This window comes from Streptopelia decaocto (assembly GCF_964273445.1).
Source record: "Streptopelia decaocto genome assembly, chromosome: 20".
NCBI classification, from domain to species: Eukaryota; Metazoa; Chordata; class Aves; order Columbiformes; family Columbidae; genus Streptopelia; species Streptopelia decaocto.
This window is the reverse complement of record NC_138675.1, coordinates 4235613-4258859: the sequence shown is the minus strand read 5'-3', so window position 1 is coordinate 4258859 and position 23247 is coordinate 4235613. Positions and strand designations below refer to the sequence as shown.

At 46.6% G+C, this 23247-nt stretch overlaps 1 protein-coding gene and 1 long non-coding RNA gene across 13 annotated transcripts in view; one reads left to right on the top strand and one right to left on the bottom strand.

Moving 5' to 3' along the window:
• The first annotated feature begins 1670 nt into the window (after nucleotides 1-1670).
• LOC309448468 lies at nucleotides 1671-11460 on the top strand. 2 transcript variants are annotated; one of them, XR_014185803.1, is made up of 4 exons: nucleotides 1671-1814; nucleotides 9105-9182; nucleotides 10194-10312; nucleotides 10896-11460. It is a non-coding gene; the product is annotated as an uncharacterized lncRNA (long non-coding RNA). The 2 variants fall into 2 exon arrangements; XR_014185804.1 differs by having other exon boundaries at nucleotides 10194-11460.
• CASZ1 (castor zinc finger 1) overlaps nucleotides 5064-23247 on the bottom strand; it is a gene marked incomplete at its 3' end in the record, with an annotated part of 150419 nt that continues 132235 nt past the window's right edge. For 5 of the 11 annotated variants that reach the window (XM_082070013.1, XM_082070010.1, XM_082070005.1 and 2 more), the window contains 9 exons: nucleotides 21786-21839; nucleotides 20377-20499; nucleotides 18754-19089; nucleotides 17597-17795; nucleotides 16945-17116; nucleotides 14438-14586; nucleotides 13141-13375; nucleotides 11493-11780; nucleotides 5064-8211 (listed from right to left, as the gene is read on the bottom strand). In XM_082070013.1, coding sequence (XP_081926139.1) covers nucleotides 6968-8211; nucleotides 11493-11780; nucleotides 13141-13375; nucleotides 14438-14586; nucleotides 16945-17116; nucleotides 17597-17795; nucleotides 18754-19089; nucleotides 20377-20499; nucleotides 21786-21839 — 2800 coding nt within the window. Of the gene's footprint in view, nucleotides 8212-11492; nucleotides 11781-13140; nucleotides 13376-14437; nucleotides 14587-16944; nucleotides 17117-17596; nucleotides 17796-18749; nucleotides 19090-20376; nucleotides 20500-21785; nucleotides 21840-23247 lie in introns of those variants that run through there. The other 6 variants (XM_082070011.1, XM_082070012.1, XM_082070015.1 and 3 more) reach the window with 4 other exon arrangements.

The following is a 23247-nucleotide window of genomic DNA, read 5'->3' as shown; positions in this document are numbered from 1 at the left end:
GTGGAGGCCTTGGCTTTAAACATCTGGTCCGCACACTCTTGTTCAGTTCTGTGTCAAAATACCTCTCTTTTGCTTTGCGTTTTTATACCCAATGCCTGGTGAAAATAATTTTTGCAAGGCTTTTATTACCTGTTAACTAATGGTCATCTGTTAATGGCTGGTTTCTGTCTTCGCTCCCGTACCTGAGCAACATGGACAGTACTTGGTTAATAACATCTAAAAACCAGGATAATAACGTCTAAAAACCAGGATTGGAAGCAGCAGCAGAACCACCTGGTCTCCCATTCTGTGTCCTAAAATACCTTGAATGCTGCTTCTGCATGTTTGAGGCGACTGAACTTTTGCTGCCTCTATTGGTTTAAAGTCTCAAATTGTTCGGAAAGGGGAAAGTAGTGCTCCTCTGTTTGAGTTTTATGTTTCCGGGGTGCCAAAGGATACTCCTGCTGGGGGTGCTTATGTTGGTAGGTGCTGCAGAAGACTTGGTACTGTGCTGAAAAGTTGATATCTGGTGTGTTATGTAAAACAGGCAGTGTAGTTTTGTGGCGATGTGTGTAGCTGTAGGGTCTCGCACTCAAAAAAATCATGTTACAGGGGTACTCTTGATGTAATAAAAATGTAATAGCAGCAGCGACTGCCCAGTTTTTGCCTTCAGACCAAGCAGCCTCGCGGGGTGTCCGCTGCTCTGCAGGGCTCGCCCGCTGCAGGGCTGGCTGCAGAGCTGCAGCGGCACCGCTTGCGGCGGCTTGGAATGAATGCAATAGCGAGGCTTTCATTTGTTCTGCTTGCAGCTTCTCCCGTGGTTTGCTCATTCGTTTATGAAGTGCAGAGTTCCACAAAGAGCAGGCAAGTTCCAGCAAGAGCTTTTAAGCAGAGAGTCATGTCATTCACGTCCTGTCCCCCCAGAAACAGTCATGTAAATACCCTTGTGCTATGGGCAGAGCTCCAGTGAGAACAAACCCCTGTGCTCCGAGGTGGGATTAGGAGCATGTTCAGATCATGACATCCGAAAACAGGATGGCTGGGAGCTGCAGCACAGCAACGAGGGGGCTTTGAAAGAGAGAGTCGTCTAATCCTCTCTGCTAATAAGGAGGCAGTTGCTGCCAATGCGTGGGGCTTGGCAGGCGCTGCTCTGCTGCCCCTGGGTTGTCTGACGGGTGGCAGAGAGGTGCAAAGACCCAGCTGCTTTGAGATGGGAAGAGCCACACAGGAGGGCTTTTCTTTGCGTAAAACAACTTTGACATTGCTCTCCCCGCATCCCCAGCAGCACTTTGGCAGGACAGGCATCAGAACGATGTTTGTGGCTGTGACGGTGGCTGAGAGGGGATGGATGCACAGACACCTAAATTCCTGCCACTCAGGATTTCCAGGGCACTCAAGCCCGGCTTTTTCTCAGGAAAGCAGCTGCATGCGTGCTGCTCTGTGCAGCCCTTGCGCCTCACCAGTGACAGAACAGTAAAATGACATTTACTGCCCGTCCCCATCGGCCTTGTGCAGAGCAGGGATGCTGGTGATGAAAGGCTGTTCCAGACCCGCCTCCGGTGTGAAGTGCCCAGGCCTGAGCCTTGGCCAGGAGAATGGTGGGGACAGGCTGTGTTGGCGTGCAGAGGTTTTATCTAATCTATCGTTCCTTTTTAATCTAATCTATCGTTCCTTTACAGTCAGCACTCAAGACTGCTGGATCCGAGGTACCAAGCAGCGGCTGTCGGGACACCCGCCTGCTGCAAGACTTTGTCGTCCCGGCTGGCAGTCACCGTACTTGCAAGCGCATGCTGTATACAAGGTTCTGCAGCAGGAAAACGCTACAGAGTGGCCAGGTAAGAAATGCTTTCGTTCTGATCTTTGATGCGTGGCATAGAGCTTTATGTGTTCTTGCTAAGTTCTGCTGAAGTATATGGCTTCAACATTGCATTTTTGTGGAGGTTAAATGATTTATTAGACCCCGCAGGATGTTTCATTCATGCTCCTCTCTCATTAGGGTGATAGTCAAACCCCTATTGATTTAGTGGGCTTTGAATGTCATTGTTAAGGTTTCAGGTTCCACCACAGATCCCAATTCACCACCCTGAGTTCGCAGGCCAAGGCAGGAAGGGCAGAGTCAACACCTGAGCAGTCACATCTCTAATTCCAGGTCCCAGTTTGACAAATTGTGGAGATGTAACAGGCACCACTACTGTAAGGAGCCCCAATGAGCACTGAAATAAAACTAGAGGGCTGCTTAAAAAGCACGAGGCCATGTAAAGAGAACTCGGTTCCCGTGGCACTTCCCACCTCAGTCCTGGTGTTAACGGGTGCGGGGCCATTATTCTACTTGCAGCGCTGAGAGACCCAAACCGTGCCAAGGCTTGTTAGCTCCTAAAATAAGAAACCACCTCAATCAAGAAGACAACTTGATCACTTAAAACTTTGGGGTTTTTTTTCCAGTTTTTATTGAGTGAAAATGTCAAACCTTGCATCAGTCATGCAAAAAAAAATCAAATAAATAAAACACATATATTAAATTTCTAATAGCACTAAATTCAAGTGGAAAAATATTCAGTTCTTAATAACGCAGGTGCTGAAGAGACCAGATTCAAGTAAATCAGAGCACACCATCCTGTTTAGGGTGTTTTTTTTTTCACTTTCTGCATTTTTGTCTCAAAACCTATATATATATCTATATATCTATATATATGTATATACATATAGATATATACACACACACATATATATGTGCATACATATTATTTTTATATTTATATATATACACATACATATTTATAAAACATTAAAAAGAGCATTGGTGGTTCAAGCATTTATTTCCCGCCCCTCCCCCACGGAAAGAAAAAAAAACAAAACAAACAACAAAACAAAACAAAAAAATTACACATTTAAAATTCCAAATGAGCTAGCGATGGCTTATAGTCCTAGTGTGCAATATGGAGATTACAAAAGGCTAGAATCCTCCCTCTTTGTCTTTTTTTTTTTTCATTTTTGTCTTTTTTTTAAAGTTTTTTTTTTTATTTTTTTGCTACATTGGAAAATTTTTTTAGTTTTTTTTCTTTTTTCTTTACAAAATTCCTTCCACACAGACTTTAATCCAGTTGAGTTTGTGGCTACAACGAACCATCTAGTCAATCGTTTTCATCTCGTTTTTTGCTCTTCAGCAGTGAATGGTGGCAGGATCAGGAGGGTCCATCTCCAGGTTCATTCTGTTTGGTTTTTATCTCGTTTGAACGGTCCGGCCCCTCTCTCCTCCCCCTCCCGCAGTTCGCTGACTCTCCCTCTCCGGTCACTCTCTTGTCTAACAGTCCTGTTGACATGATCGCTCGAAGTGAAAACCCCACCGTGCTCTAACAGGGCTCCTCGTGCTGTTGACGCCTTTGTTCAGAAAAGCACTTAAGCATGGGCTTAAACCCAGAGAGCATCTGCTTAAGAGTTTAGCTGAACCAAACCTCAACACGGCAGAATAAAAAGACGGGAATAACTTTCTTGACTATTCGCTGTTGTTGTTGCTGCAAACAGAGGCATAGTGAGAGATTCACAGCAACTCTCGGGCGGCCCTGGAGCCACTGTCCTGCGGGGGCATCTGACCTTCTGTTCAGCAGTAGCCTGGTGGGAAAGAAATCTCATTCCCTGTGCCAGCTCCTGGGTATTTATCCAGAGGTGATAAAAGCTGGGGAGAAAGGCTGAGCTGTTAGGGAGAAAATGGTGTGCATAGAGAAACACAGGCCCTCCTGCCGCACCTGCCGAGCGCTGCCTCCCGGGACCGTGTGCGTCCGGGGGTGGCGGCAGCGGAGCTATCGGCACCGCTCTCACCCCTTTTCTGCACACACTTTGCTCTCTCCGCTGCTGTGTGGTTCAGCCAGCGGAGTCTGGTGAGGTACGAAAGGGGAGAGGTAAAACCACTACGTCCCAGTGCAGGTTCCCAGCTCCAAACAGCCAGGAAACGGCCCGTCTGTGCTGAGCGGGAACCAGTGGCCCAAGTGCTTGGCCACCAAACCCAGAATTGCACCGTCAGTGCTCCCAGCAGCTCTGCTGTTGTGCTGGAGGCAGCGGTATCTCGGTCCTGCTCCCACAAAGTCACCGATACACATCACGTTGATTTCCGCGGTACAAAATAAACACATCTGTTTTGTAAGATGTGGCTCGTGTTACGTCCAAGGATTCCTCTTGGAGCCCATCACCATACTAAGTAGTTGAATATGGGAAAAATGTACAAGTACAGAACCTGCAGCAAATGCTGGCGAAGTAAAATCTTTTTGCCCCATCCCATTTCTAGAAATTCCAGGGCCTCAATCCCTCACTCTGCCCCAGGAACGTGAGCTTCATTATGTTCAAGAATTGGATTGTGCTAGAAAACGCGCAGTTGAGGGCAGGGGATATACCAAACAAAACAAAAACAAACAAACAAAAATAAAACCCTATAAAAATAAAAGCCACACAAATAGCTGATAGAGGAAAAGAACTCCTAAAATTAAATAAACTACAAACTAGTAATAACAATATTTCATTTGTTTTCATTTGTTTCATCTCTACAAAATTCAAGTTAGAATTCGGAATCGTGCAGCTCCAGTTCAGTGCTGGGAGTGTGAAGTCAGCCTCAAACTGCAGCACTAAGGCCCCCCCTCCCCTGCCACCCCTGCAAACAGACACTACATTGAAGAAAAGAAAAGAAAATTAAAAAAAAGAAACAAATTGCACACAATTAACCATATGTAAGGGCTGTCCAGAAGGCAGGTGACCCCTCATCCCCTGGCATTGGTGGTTTCGTTTTTGTTCTATATATAGTAATAACCTTTACAGGAAAAATACTGTACAACTTTGTTTTTGCCTTTCCTTTTGAAACATCATCTGAACATTCTGTCCCCACATTTACCCAGCTGAGCTGCTTGTTTATAAACCAGAGTTGATCTGCACCGCTTCCTTAGGGAAATTAAAAAAAAGGCAACCTAAACTTCTTGAGGCCTTTATCAGTTCAGGGTGAACACACATTTCGGGGATCCCCTGGAGCCGCAGTGCTGGTGGAGCTGACGGGGAAGGGGCGCCTGCATCATCTTAGAAAAAAAAAATAACTTTTTAAAAAAAAAAAAAAACAAGGACAAACTTGAGACACAAGGAACCTTTTGCTAGGCTGGTACACTTACAAACTGGCACTGAAATAACTATTAGCAGAATTAATTCATACAGCTAGTCCTTCTGGAGCCCACGTGTGTGTAGACAAGCCTGCCCTCTCAGACTCGGGCGAGGATTTGGGGTCAAACAGCTACGGTCGCACCTGTCAGAGTTGGGACAGTGTCCTGTAGTGTGTGTTCCCAGAGAGCAGGGACGAGTGTCTAACCAGGGGAAAGCCCAACAAGCTTCTGGAGGTGGCAGGTCAAACACCGCACCGCTGCACTGGCTCACGCAGTGCCCAAGCTATTAGCCCTACTTGGTAAAGTTTCTCAGCATGGACCCACAAATGCATTAATTCTTAGCTGGACTAGATCCTGGCCTCCGCGAGCAGCTCCCCCAGCTCTGAGTTCTCTGTGCTGTGCAGGTTGCAGTAGCCTCATGTTTTGTAGCTGCAAAAACTGCGACTGTGCCAGTGGGTGCTGCAGAACAGGGTTGTGCCCCCTCCCCGCCCCAGTGCAAAAGACACCCCCGGCCTGAGGACGTCCCGTGGGATCCCGAGCACCTGCCTCCCTTCCTCTCCCTCAGCAGTGCTGCCTTCACCCTCTCCCAGAAGTCACTAGAGGTTCGTCCACGCAGAAAGACAGACCGGCCCATCCCCAGGGAAAGGCCGGGGATGAGGGCTCGGGGACGGGGGACATACCTGTCACTGTACGGCTGCCTGGGTGGGGAGCACGGAGTATTTCCAAGGCTGCTCTAACGGCTGGGACGCGGTTCTGTGAGCACGGTGCTCCCTGTGCTGCACCGTGGGACAGAGTGTCAGCTCCCAACCTCCTGAGATGGGGATACTGAAGCACCAGAAAAACGCCTCACCCTCACCAGAGAGGAAGCACCTGGGGGTTGGGATGAGATGGAACTGGAAGGGAGATTAACCCCAGTCCTCCAGTGGGACAGACCCTTTAACTGCCCGCTGCGTCCTTCCCGAGTTACTTCAGCTACATCCCTGCAGGCAGAACAGCAGGGATGAGGTGTCCTACAGAGAAAGTGTAGACTGAGAAAGTTTTACAATATAAATAGCATTCAAAATTATCATCATTAACAGTAAAAAGGATCTGGAAGAACAGAGGAGTGTCCCATTCCCACCCCTGCTCATTCATTAATGCGTCCTCATTTATGTGACAATAAATACCCACTCCCACCCTTGCTGTCTGATGCCATTCATTTAATGCTGGAGAAGGGGGGGAGGGGTGGAGAGAGAGAGCGCGCACCCCTCACCCCTCCTTCCCGCTGGCAAAAGCTGAGCTCGTTGTCTTTGTGACACCAATTCCTTGAATTTTATATATGTGTGTGTGTGTGTGTACATTATATATAGAGCGAGACACACACACAAATATATATTTCTAAAATTCATTACCTGTTGTTCCCACCCACCCCCCTCCAAGAAGTGGAGATTATTATTAATATCGTACAACTGAAAACATGGAAAAATAAAACCCAGAAAGAAAAATGGGGGGATAGAGCCCCACCCATAACAAAGGGTCCCCAGATGGGCACAGGCCCCACGCACCATGCAGGGAACAAGGCAGAGCAGCTGGTACCCTCAACGTTCATGTCCATATAAAAGGGTATTTTTTTGTTTTTGCTGCATCCTGCCCCCACGTTCGGTGTCTGCAGAATGGAGCGATGCAGCACCAGTCCTGCTGCCAGCCTGTCTCTCTTATGGGGCCTGTGGAGGAGCGTGGGTTTCCTTCCGGCCTCTCTCTCTCTCGTGTGTGTGGCACGGAGTTTGTTTCCAATCTTTGTTCTTGCCTCATATGGGGTCCTCTTAGTAATTCTGTGTAAGAGCAAAACCGAACCACTGCCGCTGTTGTCTCTAAGATTAAGGAGAAGCTGCTGGAGTGACGGTGGAGGCTGGGGCAGCAGCTGGAGCGGGAGGTGGGGCTGGAGCAGGGGCTGGCTCACCCTGGGGCCTGGAAGCATCGCCATGGTCTGTGGAAGAAGCAGGCTCCTCTGGTTCTCCATCTTCTTTAGTGGCCAGGCCCTCAGGGTCAGGCAGCGATTCTTCAGAATCTGTGTTCAGGTCTTCCTCTTCATCATCCTCCTCATCATCATCATCATCATCCTCCTCTTCGTCATCCTCCTCTTCTTCGTTCATCTCCTCTTCATCATCTTCCTCATCCTCTTGGGAAGAGTCATCCTCGTCCTCCACATCACCAGAGCCAGATGCCACCGCGCCCCTCTCCTGAGGTGCGGTCCCGGCTCCGCTCGGTGAGGGACCCTCAGCGACTTCTGATTGCTTCTTGCTGAGGTCCAGGGAATCATTGAGGCCCACGCCAGCCGCGTTCTGCAGGAAGAAGAGGGAGCTGTTGTTGTCAGTGCTGAGGTTGAGGGAACTGTCCAGGTTGATGGAAGAGTTCTGGATGTCATACTCGAGAGTGGAGTGGGCAAGGCCCTCGGGGCCAGGAGAGATGGCAGGAAGCTCCCCTCGCTCCTGCTTCTCGTGTTTGCGCTTGTGCGAGTCCATCTGTGACATGCCCACCACCGTGTGTTTGCAGCCAGGGTAGGTGCAGTGGAAGTGGGAGCACTTGAGTTTGTACTTGCAGTCGGGCACCTCGCAGTCCACGCTCGAGCTGAACTGGCAGAAGCCGGCGGCGCTGATGACGTCCTGCTTGCCGTGGTGCTTGCGGTGGGCTGTCACCTTGGTGCTGTCAGTGCAGCGGAAGCCACAGCGCAGACAGTGGAAGTGTGTGCTGTTGCCAGAGAACTGACAGTCTGGGAAGTTGCAACTCAGTGAAGACTTGAAGCGTTTGAAATCGTCCAATACCAGGTTGTCAACACGATCGTGATGCTGGGCGTGCTTATACATGTGGGTACGGCCACAGAACTTGTAGCCGCAGTTCTCCCGCGTGCAGTGGTAGTGGGTAACCTTGAGAGAGAACTGGCAGCTGGAGTCCTTGCAGTCCTCGTAGAGGTCATAGCGCCGAAATCCCTCCAGCATCATCCCTTCATCCAGCATCTTGCGTGAGGACGCGGTCTTGCGGCGCTTGCCAAACGGGGACATGTCCTCAATAATCCAGAAACGCTTTTTGGCCCCCGAGGCCGTTGGCATAGTGATGGTATTCCCTGAGGAGAAAAAACAAAGACTGGTGTTGGTGTTGCTGACAGCCAGGCCTCCTCATCTCCCAACCATCCCGGCGAGCGCTGTAACCGCCAGCGCACAGGGCTGCCGCTGCTCATCCCTCAGGCTCTAGGGAAGCCCGTGCTCTGCCTGGTGGGCTGGCTGGTGCCTGCTCGACTTTGCTTCCTCCATTTTCAGCATATCCCACCTTGCCTCTAATCCTTGCTCTTGCATATTCATCTTGTCCAAATGCTAACTGTTGCTTCACTGGTTTGCTACTCCCACAATTTCTCCTGCTGATCTCTAGTTCTATTTTCCTCAAATCAGAGTTTAATACAGAGGAGGTGGCTTGTTCCCATCCAGTACTGAGCGGTTTTACTGTAGTTTAGTGGGTTCTAAATGGTAGAAGAGTTTAAGCATGCTGAAACCTCACAGGTGTACCTGTTCCCCATCCAGGCTCTCGTAATGCACGGCAACTGCCAAGGACAGGCAGCCAGTGAAGGAAGATCCCATGCGTGATTAAAACTGCAAGGGGGGGAATTTATAGAAATAGGATGGACTTTGGCCAGGAGACTGCAACATCCCTCACTGTAATGAGCCCACATATTACAATGAGTGCACTTAGAAAGACAGATGGACAGATGTTCAATGGGGCTAATTCTCATCATCACTAGCCAGTGGACTCTGAGAGAAAATACCAGTTCTACAGCTTTCCCTTGGGTCTCAGGAGTCACATGGTGCCCCTAGTAAATAAAGAGCCCTCATCTGTCTTCCACTTGCATTCACAGGGCCAGCAGAACTGGCTGGTGCTCAGGTCCCCCAGGATCACGCTGACATCAAGGACTCGACCTCATTAGATCTATTAACTTTTTTTTTCTTCTCTGCTTGCCATTTCCAGAATCAAACCACAATCTGCAGTATCAACATGCAGCACGGACAAGGTTGGAGGCAAGAATTTCTCACCAGGTGCAGAACTGTGAGTGTAATTGGAAATTATAGCTCGCAACTAAAACATTCTCTTTTTGCCTTTCTTCATTCTGAAACTGCCATCCTCTTAAAAAGAGGCGCGATTTGTGACATGCAGTGCCTGGGGCCTGAGAAGCCAGAGCAGCTTGCATCCTTGTCTAGGAGACTGAAGAAACAGTCATCTGGTTGACTGTTGTAGATTTTTTTCTTTTTCTGGCTGATAAGCAGGTATTTAAAGTGATGAATGCTATTTTTGCCACATCTGGCCCTTCAAATGACAGCCCTTCAAGAGAAGGTGACAATCACTGAAGGAAACATCCAAAAGTTAAACTGGACTTGTACTAAAAGATCCAAGTCAAGGGGAATAGTAGCAGCAACCTCCTCTCCTGCATGGTTTGCACGGCCACGCTACACAGATTGCAGGATAAGCAAAGAACAAAAGATTTTTCCACACCTGTTTGTTACATGGCACTTTTCATCAGCCTGCAAATAAGGATGCCAGCTTGGGCATCCATGACGAGACCATCTTAGTGACATGAAGCTGGTGGAAACTGCACATTAAGACTAATATAACCAGCTACCAGTGAAGGAATAACTTCCCGTCAATGCAGATTTTCAATTAGCAAGGTCTTAGCTAGAGAATCTGTGACCAATTACTCTCTGCTCCCCCTCACCCCCAACATCTGGTATTGTAGAATCTCATTCTCCGCTTTCAGGCGGCCAGTGGCAGCGCGTCGCTGCAGCACAAATCGCTGCTGTCCAGATCAACTCCTTACTCCTTCTTTTTCTTAAAACAATGCAGCCAAACCATCAAGTTGTTTAGCATTAGTATTAATGCTCATCTTGGGACAGGAATATGGGATACACCATCTTAGGGGAAAGACTGTGGATGGGAAATTGGGAAATAATTGGAATTTAAAGTTTACCTGTTCTAAACTTAATGTATCTGCTCAGCTTTTACAACAGTTCTAACAGTTGTGTTTAAAACTTTAGTTAAACCCATTTTGTTCTCTCATTTCAGAGCAAGGATATGAAGAAGAGGTGACAACCTGGTACACTCGCCTCCTCTAACCACGAGACACCGTTCGGTCCCTAGCACCCAACTGGAGAGCACCGAGCCTCACAGAGGTCACCCCAGCGGTAAGCGCACGCCATGCGCTTGTCTTTTCAACTACAAGTGATGCAAACACTCACAGAACTATACAAAGGTAGAAAGAAAAACTTACAAATATATAATCAGAGGAAAGCACAGCACAAGGTTAATATGTTTCAGGTTGCATGCAAATCAGTTTAAAAAAAAAAAAAAGGCAAAAAGTATAGTTCTTGTGTATTTTGTTCATCAGAACACACTCCTCTGGACAAGGCAAAGGATCCTTCTGCCGAGTCCTGTGAGAAGAACCTGTGAACTTCCCAGTGGAGCTGGTCCCCCAGCCACACTCCCAACCATTTACCTTGCATTTGCACATTACTAAAAGTGGCAGGAAGAATGACTGGGACATTTGTAGGCTGCCAGAATCCTCTTAAGTGTGAACTTTAAGCACAAATATGCCTTTAATTAACTAGAAAAGAGCTGGGAGTTGGGAAAAGAAGCCAAAACTGAGACACACCCTAAAAAAACATTCCCAGATGGAATGAGGAGCCGCAGCCTGAGACATCTCTGATCTTAGTCACACATGGGAAACACGGCAGCTTAAAACTAAAAATCTTCATGTCTTTTTTGCAGCTGGTAAGAGCAGATGTAAATAACAGCGAGTGTGAGAAACAGCCTGAGCTGTCCGATGACGCCACCGTGGTGACACTGAACTTCACTCTGTCACTGGTGCTGGCGAAAGCAGCCCTGAGTTTTGTGGCTTTGTATATGAATAGGAAGCAGTGAAGCTTACAAGATCTATAAAAACAGGGGACCTGGGTACCTTGTGAGATACTGACCTGCTGAGATGTGTGGGTGGTCTGGAAGATCTAATCAAAAATTCCAAGTCCCATTAATGCTGCATGAGCAGAAGTTTGCTTTGTGACCACCCTGCTGTTATCAAGAGGCTGAAAGAGCAATTTAACTATGGATTTTGTTAGATTTTTCTCATAGTTTGGAATTGGTAGCAATTGCTCTCAGGTAGCCACATGTTTATCAATGAGTTGCTGGGTTTTGGTTACCGCGTCAGCAGACAAAAGGAGCAGGCAGGGACGGGCCCTTGGATACAGTTAAATAAGACATGGTGTGATGTATCTATATTGACCCAAAGGTGCAAAGAAATAAAATTGTGGGCAGGGTGAGTGGGGAAGCAGATGGGCACAGGACACTAGAGAGAAAGCAAAGTGTTACCTGCTGCGTCCTGAACTAAGGGAACGTCACTTTTTACTGGAGCTGGAGTGGCAATGATGGGCGAAAACCCAGCGGTGCTGGCGGCAGGCATGACAATGCCCCTGCTGGATCCAAGAGTGGCACTGAGCAGAGAGTATGAGAGACAAGATGGAGAGAAGAGATAGGGGAGGGTGGGGAGGGGAGACTTAAGCAGGGCTTGTGAGAAAGATGGAGGCAGAGATGGTGGCTGAGGTTGTGGTGCATTGTGGGTTCCATCATCGGCAGCAGCAGTAGAAGGAACCAGGCAGCCTGGAGAATGTGGAAAGAAAAAAAGCAGAAAAAAAAAAGGAAAACAAAACAAAACAACAAAAACAAAACAAAAGAACTGAAATGAGAACCCAAGAGCAGAAGCAATATGGTGAAAATGGAAAATACAGTCACAAATGTATGAAACAGAACTATAACAGAGAAGAAACAGAAGGTGAGGAACTGACAGCATCAGGAAGAGGAGGGTGTCTGTGGAAGGGAAGGCGGCTCTAGTGGCACAGGGGAAGTGCCACAGGCTGCCACACAAATTCCTGCTGCTTTGGTCCTTATTTATCTATGTAGTGCCAGCTTGTAGCAGCTCATTGCTGGGAGGGTGGTCTTGTGTTTTGGGGGGGTGGAGTTGCTCACTACCTGGGTGGCAGGGGGCATTTCCTAGGAAATGACTTGGGCCCCATGGCCTAATGACAAAGGAGAGAGTGCCAGGACCACCGTCCACCAGAACTCTCGGGAGGAGCTTTAATGTTGATGTTCATGTAACATATGGTTAGATGTGCCTTATGATAATCTTCTTCTAACTGGTGTGGGCAAGAAAAGTAGGAAAATGTGTACAAAATTAAACTCAATGAGGCAGCCTATCTAGAATGTTACACTTAACCCTGGAAGGACAGCTCAGAGATCCCTGGATCACCACTAGAAGATAAGAGAATTCATAAAAGATACCTGATTACTGAAAAGGTAACTCTGTAATACGGGGGTGGGGGTGGGGGTGGGAAATCGCTACACATTATCCTGGCAAACAGGAAACAACGGCAGAAACTCACTTCCAAAAAGAGGGGATGATGGAGGTGTCCTCTGTGCAACACTGCACAAAGGAACAAGAGTTTTTGCACGAGGAAGGGAGCCCAGTGAGCTGCTCGTGTGTTGATTTCTGAAGATGTGGTAGGGTGTTGGTTTTTTCCCCCTGCGTATATAATATCTGCTTACAAATAAATATTGTACAGCCTTTTCTGTACCTCAACAGTATAGGAAAGTGTCTGACTTAGATGCTGCACAAGGAAATACAAAAGGATATCAGGGGAAATGCCAAGTACAGAACAGGCCCACAACTTTTTGGGTTTTTTAAATCTATTATTAAAATATATCCAACTTCAAGACACAGAATAAAAGTTTCTCTTCAGGGGAAATAAAAGATACGTTTTTAGTTCATAGCTGCTTGAGGTGCACATTTTGATGGATCTCCTCTCACAAAGGATGGAGAGAGCCAGGTTAGTACGAGGCACTATTGTGAAGCTGGTACAGTTTACATTTTAAGGTGCAGTTGTCCTTTGGCCTCTCCCCATGTGTGTATCTCCCAAAAGAGCAGGCAACCGATGATCCATTTCACACCCCCCTTGCCTCTTACCTGCTGATGTACTTTCGTTGCCCACTGGAGTGCTGGAGCAGCTGCGGTCCATGTTGGAAGATTCGGAGGAGATACCCCCAGGGCTACAGCCAGTGTAGTCCATGTACTCATCCGTTTCCGTGTCCATCATGCTTGGGGGTCCCTGAAAGGACGCTGGGGTTCCTGAAGAGGCTGGGCTGGGTGCCATGCTGCCAACCTGGGGGAGATTTTCATTTCTTGGAGTGTGGCCAATAACCTGCAGCAAGAAAACAGAACGGGGACTTTCACACCAAAAGCAAGATGCCAAGACCAAAACCATCTGTCTGCACATTTATTTCTATCTGCCACAGCTCATGAGGGACGGCTGGAACATGCTCCTGAGTGCAACCCATGGCACCGGGGCTACAAGTGTGAGTCTTTCTTCACTGGGAGCTCAGGGCACTAAACCTGGCACACGTATCCTGGTATGTGGATTGTGATGCGCTCAGAGGCCAGGAGTGTTAATCTTGGCACCAGTATCCCGGTGTGTGGATTCTGATGCATTCAAAACCAGGAGGTGTTAATCTTGGCATTACTTCCTCAGTGAAGGTCCTTAAATAAAGCTGGCTTGTTTCATCTACCAAGTCAATGGACGTTATAGCAACTAAGGAACAAGAACAAGCAGGAGGCTGCAGGATGGCCGCAATTCTGAGCTCAGGGCTGCAGCGGAAACTCTTCAATTTGTTCATGAAACACAAACCTAACCTGCCAGGTGCTCTCAGTTATGTGTCAGAAAAGAAGGAACTGCCTTGCTCTGCTGCTTCCTGAGAGAGGCCAAGGAGTGCCCCAAACTAACTTCAGATCAATAAGGGAAGAGAAATTGAGAGTGGTATTTCTCCCATCCTAGATAGAAGCAGCAAATAATTCTTTATGTGCAACAGGAAATGTTTGCTTTAACTAGCATGTTCAATTCTTCCACATCCTAAGCACTTTAATTTTAACAAGCCAATCGGTGTATATCGAGCAGGGAGGGCACACAAGTTGTAAATATGAGTATTTTAACAATATCCTTCTCAATTTTTTTTCTCCATAAATCACAAGGAAAAACTTTTCATACTAAGTAATGCTTTGATGTCTATGCTTCATCATTTTACCTCATGTTGTTAAAGTCCAACCAGGTGAAGCCTGGGTGAACCCATCCCAGTTGCACCCCCAATGCAGACACATATCCTGAGGTGTGTTTGGGTACAAGTGTCTTGGCACTATAGCAGTTCTGCAGTGAGAAACCCAAGGGACCAACACTACGTGGGATCTACAGCTTAAATAACCAGTGAGTCACCTGAGTGGGAACACGATCAAAGTTCTTCCCCAGCATCCTTCTCATGTGCTTTCTGGCGTGGGATGTCATTTGGTGCTTGAGCAGGAAGGAGAACTGGCAGCCCTCTCGAATGCAGTGGAAGTGGCTGTTCACCTGGTTGTATTTGCAACCTACAGACACAAAACCATTGTATATTACAGATTACAGTGTACAATGATTTAAGAAGTGAGCATGAGCAGCAGACTAGTCCCATCCCTCTTCATTTTGTTATAAAGGAATATTACCATTACATATAGTAGTGCCTAACGCTCTCCAGTCTTAGCTAGCACCTTTTCCTTTACAAAGAGAACAAAACCAAGACACTTAATGCTATCACAGAAGTTAAAATTGAAAATACACACTAATAATCAGATTAAAAATGAAAAGTTTTTTGTTTGCTGTTTTGTGCTCTCAGAAAAGCAGTCTCTCAAAAGCTCTGGCTCTGGACAGCGTATGCTCTCTGGTCAGATAGAAATGAGCCAGGAGGTGTTTACTGCCACGCCACATTTGTTCTGTAACAGGGGCAGCTACTGAACAACAAGCAATTTATATGGGTTCTGGCATACGGCACTTGACACATTTGCTCCTCGTGGACAGTGCCATGGATTCTGGGAGTCTGTGTACCTCAGTAACAGACAATCCTGAACAGCTACATTCTATGGCTGATAAATAATGGCTTGTTGCAGTTAAAACACAGCTCTGAGCATCAGGTTCTGTCTCTTCTCCATCATCCCTTGGCCATACCTGAATACACAGAGAGGTACAGACCTACAGACAAGCTCAGTTTTATTTGTTATCTATCTAATCACCTGTACCCATCCACCTTTACTTACAAATGTACATATTTTTCATCTCTCTCTCCTTCCCCACCCATACGTGTGCATGTATTTATACACACACAAACATACACATAAAATCTATAGTGTGTGTGTGTGTGTGTGTGTGTGTGTGTGTGTGTGTGTTCAGAAACAGTCACAACCCTTAAAGTAAGCCAGTGCTTTCTGCACCTGCTCTCTCTCTCTATATATATATCTGTATGTGTGTGTGTATGCATATATACATATATATATATATGTATATATGTATACACACAATGTAGAAAGCACAGAGATATACAGAGAAGCAGACATGCAATTACATGTCGGTATAACGATACACACCTGCCTAAACACATCCAGCCCAAACACACCAGCCCATCATGCCGCCTGTATCTACGCAGGCAAATGCAGCGTCCTGGCTCAATACTGCTCGGCAAGCCCAAGCTATAGGCATATGTACATACTGCTGAATGCATGTACCCCATCACTCCCAAAAATAAACAGTGCTGACACACGCCCAGCCTGTCGATACCTCGCTGCCAAGCAGCTCCTGAACAGCCCAGCCCAGCCCATCTTTAGCTCCCAGATCGTGTTTTATGTACGTGCCAAGTGTGTTTGTTGAGGTACCGCGCTCCCCACAGCCCCACCCCCTGTGCCCCCCCCAGCGCTGGGCTGCAGAACAAACAGTGCTGGCGGGACTGAAACCGTATCAGCAGCGGGCAGGTGAAGGCTCGCCTGTTGCCGGGCACCCTTGGAGGCTGGGTGTCATGTATCACTGTCCTGCTTTGTCTAGCCCCTGCTATCACCTGAAACACCTAAAGTTGAGTAAATAACAGCAACTGCTGCATCTGCTGACATGTGTAAATGAGCCTAAGGTAAGTACTGGCTGTGGCGTGTTTGCACTCATTACCCTGGTTACCACAAACAAGCTGCCATTTGGTACAAATTCTTGAAAGCTAAAAAGTTTGGTTGTGGTGATTGTGGCTGTTTCCCTGCAATGTGGGAGAACAGCACGCGGGACTGTTATTGTGAACCCTGTTTTGTTTCAGCCTTTTTCCAACAGGAGCGACAGGGAAGGCTGTGTCTGTGACACTGTTGAGCCAAGGCACAACTAGGGGGGTTGAGTGAACCCCAGGCAGCTCAGGACAGAGCGCTGCTGGAGCTGCCTTTAGGGATTCCCCCCGGTTCAGAGCCCTGGCTTTCAGGTCTGTTCTAGAAACCTCCCTGGGAACGCATTCAGTTTTCTGTTGTACGTTTGTTTTACCAGCTTTACACTAGAAGCACTTAGATTCAGTAACTACTGAACCCTTGAACTCCACCCAAGAGAAGCATTAGGCCCAAAAGACTAAAAAGTACAAAACCCAATCAAATAGACAAAAAAGGCCTTCACAATTAGATAAAAAGCAAAAACAAAGGGGAAGCTATATCTCCAGACAGATATAGATATATAATCCTCTATATTACAGTTTATATCCATTTAACTTGTGTCTGTTTTGGAAAACATGCTGCAATTTGGGCAGATCAGGAACTGCTGTTTTGTTATATTTCTCGTTTAGGGATCTAATGCCCAAATACATTTTAAGCTTAACTCGCAGGCTCTAATTCATGGTATTCTTATCTGGACACGGGACAGACCATATGAGGTGATGGGGGAAAGAGAACAAAACTCACCTAGTCTGCCACACTCCTCTCGCTTGGTGAAATACTTGAAGCCGTTGGCTGCCCTTCTCTCTGCCTTCTCGTGTTTTTTGACGTGCCAGGGCAGCTTGGTGGTGATGTTAGTCACAAAGTAGCAGCCAGGACGAAGACAGTGGTAATGCCCTCGCATCCTGAATTCACAGTGCTATAGAGGAGAAAAGAGGTTGTTTTAAGCATATCTAAAACAAACACACTCTTGTCTGCCTGCTACTAATGCTGCCCCTCTGAGACACGAGAGAGGCCTGAACTGATACTCTAGATCGCATTTATTTTCCACAAGCTGCAATGCAACCTTGTTCCCTGTTGTGTAGTTTGTGTTTCTGTGTATATTCTGTATTGCACTATTCTGTGTTGAAATATCCCAAACCTAACTCCTGGCTTTCCCTGGTATTCAATCATTCTAGTTGCATTTTCCACTCCACCCGTATCAAAGAAACAGTGCAATTTGAAATTTGATGGAAATCAACCATTTTGCTAGACCACTAATTATGACCCTTCCATGGTTCTGTAGTTAAACCAGGAATGAAACAGCCTCACTTCCTAGCGAGTAGTCTGCTTGCTCTTTCCCATCTTCTTCTCCCCCACACACACTCAGGCTACAACACGGCTCTGGAATTGCTCTTACCTGGTTTGGACAGAGACACTGCAGCGAATAGTAAGCAAACTGGTCTCGCACATTCACCAAATTATTGTTGGGGTTGATGTGGTCCAGGCAGTGGGATTCTGCTTTGCCAGAGGTTTTGCACACATACTTGCAGTTCCCAAAGAGACAGTGGAAGTGGAATTTGTTGGCGTACTTGCAGTCCGTTGCCAGGCAGGGATCGCTGGAACACATCCAAAACCCAATCATCACCTTCACTCATTTCACACATTTGTTTCTCTGCCAAAATTTACTTCAAGGGGAGCCCAGCTGAAGCCTCTGTTCCAAACATGGCCTACAGATTTCCCACAGCCACCTTCCTCTTTAGTAACACTGCTGCTGGCACCACTACTGCAATTCCACCAAGCTAGTGCACTTTCTTGATTAAGATGCTGAAAATACAGCAATGCATGGTGGGTTCTGTAGTCTTTGGGGGCCACACTTCCCATTTAAAGCTCTCTCGAGATCTAGCAGAGTCCAAGCACTTGTGCCCTCTCTCCACTACCTGACCCCCAGTCTTCTTCACTGAAAAAAAAATAATGAAGCTGTATTGTACTGAGTTAGAGATGACATTCTAGGAGACGGCCACAGAGCTTACCGGGGACAAATCCGGGAGAAATCCAGCAAGCTTCCTTTTCAGCAATCTATAAACATCTACTCTTAGTTCTGTGTACTCTGCGTGACTGAGCACCCAAGTGCCCCATTTTTTGTCCAGTGATAAGTCCAGACTTGCAGCAAGATCTGGACATGGGCTGGTCAGGTGTCACGCTGAAGACTTTAGAGATGCTATCCTACCTCTGTAGCCTTCAGCCTCAAAAATACCGCAGAGACATGTATTTCTGTACACCTCTCATGAGGTATAAAAAGAGGATTCAGTGATAAGTCAGCAAGTTTATTTCTCCTCTAAACTCATACCTAAAAGTGCTCCCAGATATACCTGAAAATCCTGTCTGTTTTCCTAGGATAACTGAAGGTATTTTCTAGACTGAAGTAAATTTTCTGTGAGGTAAAGCCCAGAGTACTTTCTAGACAGAAGGCCTCTCGGTGGGTGAATACAGATGTAGTACTACAGCTCTGAAAAGCACTAAAGAGGGGATTGCAAGGCTGGAGAGGACAAAAGACAAGCAGCATCTACGACTTACTTCTCCTGGAACTGGAGAAATCCAGGTTTGACCTGAGGCTTGGCGTTCTCCAGGGAAGTCGTTGCCAGGGGTGAAGTTGCCAGGTTAGGCACTGATGCTGGGATCTGAGGCATCTGGGGTATGGTTGAAGCCAACTGCTTCCAGGCGAGCAGTGTGGGGGCAGAGGGCACGGCGGCCGGGCTCGGAGCGGGCACGTCCAGAGCAGGAGCGCTTGCCATGGTGACAGAAGTAGCAGATGGCGATGAAGGGGCCAGTGAAGCCTTATTCTCAGTAGCAGTTGAGAAGGGAGACTCAGAGTTACTTTTCACAGTTCCACCCTCAGTTCGGAAGTGAAAACTGAAAAAAGACACTGTAATTAGGACATAAATTCTTGACCGTCGCACATAAGTTGATTAAACATCAACAAGAATCTGGCAGGAGTCTGCAAACAAATTAGCTGAGGTTAAATCCTAAAAGGGGCTCTGCAAATGTTGTAGAAAGATTTAGGGGCCTCCTGTCTGCAAAGAGAAGGGAATTAATTAAGAGGGGTGGAGACAGAAAGGTGCAATAACAAGTTGACATCAGGGAGATGCAAGAATCACTGCAGTCGGTAAGGTTGATATGCCCAGGAGGGCAGCTTCCCATGGCTGTTGTCAGAAGCCAGTAGTTTGTAGGAGTGAACCACAAGGCACTACCCAATGCCAGAGACCAACTGTCCTAACACGTCTTTCCATCTTAAAATCTGCAATGCCTCCTTCTCTTTAAACCCCTTCATGGCCAGTCCTGCGGCCAGCTGCTGAAGGCCATGTTCATTCTTTACTTGGGCAAACCTTCCATTGCCTTTAAAAGGAGCTTGGCGCAGTTTTGAACTGCAGATTATGCTCTATAGAAATCTGCAACAGCGAAAATTTCCAGTATCCCACCCTTCCTTTGCTAGTCCCCTCACTATAACAGTAGGAGTGCATCTTAAATATCTCCACCCAGGAGTCATCTGGAGTTCTGAGGATGCTTTACAACCTCTGTCATGCAGTTCTGGCTACCAAACATTGGGCTGTCTGCTGCTTTCCAGAATGCTGAGAAATGGCAAGGGAAGGAGGAGATCGCTGTTGGGCTGGACAGTCTGACTGCTTCACTTCCAGATCCTTGTCCACATGATGTGAACCTCTTAAACAAAACGATACATCTAAGTGCTAGGGAAGTCTTGTTAAAAGAGATTTGTCATGACTGCAGTGATGGAGAGCTGTCTAGTCCATAAAAAGTCCATATCCAGTGACAACAGCTGGGTTTACAGGATCCTCTCATGTATTTTCTTATTTCTTTGTATGATGTATTTGTGTGCTGTGAGAAATATGTGCCCCCTTGAACACGTTATCTGTCAGCTGGACTATGGCAACACACAAATGTCCAATTCTTAGCCTTGACAACACTGTGAGAAACACCTTGTTCACAAGTTGAACACGTTTGTTGTGATAATTACTAAAGAGGACAGCATTCTGCACAAATTCTGGCTGAGCGCGTGTGCCCAGGAAGCCTGTGGGTGCCCACGCTGCTGCCCTCAGGACTGCCCACGTTCCTGCTCCGGAACAGGGTTATTGAGCAACGCGTCTCTCGTCCTGCAGCGTGTGTGCTGCAGCCGGTACTCACTTGGCGTGTTTGATGGCTCCATCCAGGGTGCTGAAGAGGGCACCGCATTCCTCCACCACACAATGGAAATGCACCTTGTGAAGGAAGTCGCACTGTGCATCGCAGAAATCCTTGGTACCAAACCTGGCCAAAGCAGACAAGCAGGCAGCTTAGGGAAGGCCCCAAAAGACAAGGGGTGTTGGAACAGACCTATTTCCCTTGCTTTTCAACCCTACTACCATTCTGTTTACTAATGTCACTGTCCCTGTAGCACAAACAACGCTGCTGGCATTGTTAGTTATTGCCTGTTATATAGATCTGAACATGCAGAACAAGAACCTGATTTCACTCCAATAGAACTTGACTGAGAAACTCCCGTTCACTTTTAGTGAGAGCAAAATACAGAACTACTCTGAAACAAAAGATGAAAATCATTCGTGTTCTTGAGTGTGTATGTAAAAGCCAAAGCTCTGAGGAACGACCAAAGGTTAGTAAATTAAGGGAAATCCAGACCAAATATTACAGGTTGGTTTGCTTCTTTTTTTCTGTTTGAATTTACTGGGAGCAGCAAAAGGGAAAAACCAACTGTGGTTCAAGGGAATGGAAATCCAGAATCTGCCCTCCCCTTGCCTTGAAACAACAGGGTATCACACAGGTGGGAGAGACAAAGTGTTGCCTAGATAGCAATTACAGCCTTGTATGTGTAACTAGTGAAAAGCACAGTCCATGAAGTACAGAAGGAACAATACTGCAATGCAAAACCCATCATCTAGGATATGCCTCCTGTCATCTCGGAGGAAATGGTCAAGAGGGCAAAAAGATCTAAGCATGGTTTCACTGCTGAGCCAGACTTATTAAGAGTAGCACATGTGATTTCAGGAAACTCCCAGAATCACAGGGAATCAAGGAAAAATCACTGGCAGGAAGGATCTGAAACTTAACAGGGGAATCTTGCATAATTAAGATACAACAAACTACAATTGCTCTGATGAGCAGGAAAGCAAGAAACAAACAGCAGCCTGTGTGGTCCCAGGAGGGACCTCCTCACTATTCGAAGCAAACAATCTCGTACTGGAGAAGAAGGTCAGTGGGTACAGAACATGCAGCCAGTGACGGCTTGCAGGGAGCAGACAGAGGAAAGTGAAGGTGTGGTAAGAGGTAAGAAACCAATTTAGTACAAGCTGAAGGGGCTGTTTTACCAGGGACAAAGGGTATTGCACTTAGAAAGCAGCTCTCATAAAAATGGGATGTGATGTTTAAAAAATGGCTGCCTTATAGAATTTGCCTTGGATAGGGAAGCTGAAGACAAAAAGGACAATTAGGGATAAAGACCTTCTGGAGAGCAAATAAAGGAACTGGTTGGAAAATATAAATATGCACACATCAGCCAGGCTGCATGATGTCCTGAAGCGCAACAGAAATTAACTCACAAACTGATTGCGTGACTATTTGCTGGGTTTGAAGCCACAGAGAAGAGGGAGGTTCTAGGAAATTGGAAAAAAAAAAAAAAATTAAAATCTAGGTACTGATTCTTTTAGGGAAAAAAAGACAAGTGATCTTTGGCAATTATCATACCTCTAGTCTTAACTTCTCCTGCTAGTAAAGTAATGGAACAAATATTAAGAGGGAGGAGAAAATCATTAAACATCTAGAGGATAAAGGATCCATGAGCAATAAACAGCATCAGGATTATAAAGAATAAATCTTGCCAGACAAATTTAATTGCTTTTTTTGATAGAATTACAAAATTAGTGGATGAAGGGACGCAATACATTTGGATTTTAGTAAAGCATTTTGATGCAGTCTCACATATGCTTAGAATTAATTCAAATTGGCCTGGATGTGAATGCTACCTCATGGATTGAAAACTGGCTGAAGGACCGTAAACAAAGGCTAATGACAAACAGCAACATATTGAGCTGGGAGGAGGTCGTCTTGTGAGTGCTGCAAGGATGACTTTGGTTAGGTCTGAGCTTATTTAACATCTTCATTAGTAATCTAGGAGAAGGAGTAAACAGCGCGTTAATGAAATTCACAGAAGATACTAAACTGGGAGGAGTTGGCAACACCAGCGAGGAGGAGAAAAATAACACAGAGAGGCCTTGCAAGACAAGGGAGACGGTTCAGAGTACGAGAGTCGTATTTGGAAACTCACTGCTCATACACCTAGGGGGTGGGGGGTATTTTTATACATAGGGGACTCATGAGAGCAACATTAAAAGCAATCCCGTGTAACAGGGGATGGTAAACATGATACGTATACATTCTGCAGTATAGATGCAAACAAGGTACCACAACTGAGAGCTGCACTATGGGGGCAGGAAGCTGCTGGTGTCTGGGGTGGTGACACAGCCCAGTTCTGCACCCGCTCGGGGAACAGCAGGAACGACACAACAACACGATCAGCAGGTTGAAGGGACTCATTTACAAAGTCAGATTAAAAGAAGTAAATAAGCTTGGTTAAACGGTGTGCTAAAAGGCTGTGACTATCTGAAGGGGGGGAACGCCCGTTGTGGAGAGGAATTATCTGCTGTGGTTCAAGAGGATATAACCAGGAGAAGTGGAACAAAATTACAAAAAGGGAAGTTCAGGCAGCATACCATGAAAAAAATCATGACAGTGAAACATATTAGGTGGTAGAATAATGCTCCCAGAGACAAGCAAACAGCCACACTGCTTGGCATAATTAAAACTAGGCTGGACAAAATGCAAATAGACCGCAGGGAAGGATCTTACCCTGGCCAGAGGCAGATGGACCAAAGACCTTCTACTCTTCTCCATGGAAGTCTCTGATTTACAAAGTGTCCACAGGCATTTGTAGGCAACTACCTGTCAGCGCACAAACCATGTGTGTCTGCCTGGGTGTATCTGTACGCTCGGAGCGTGTGTCTG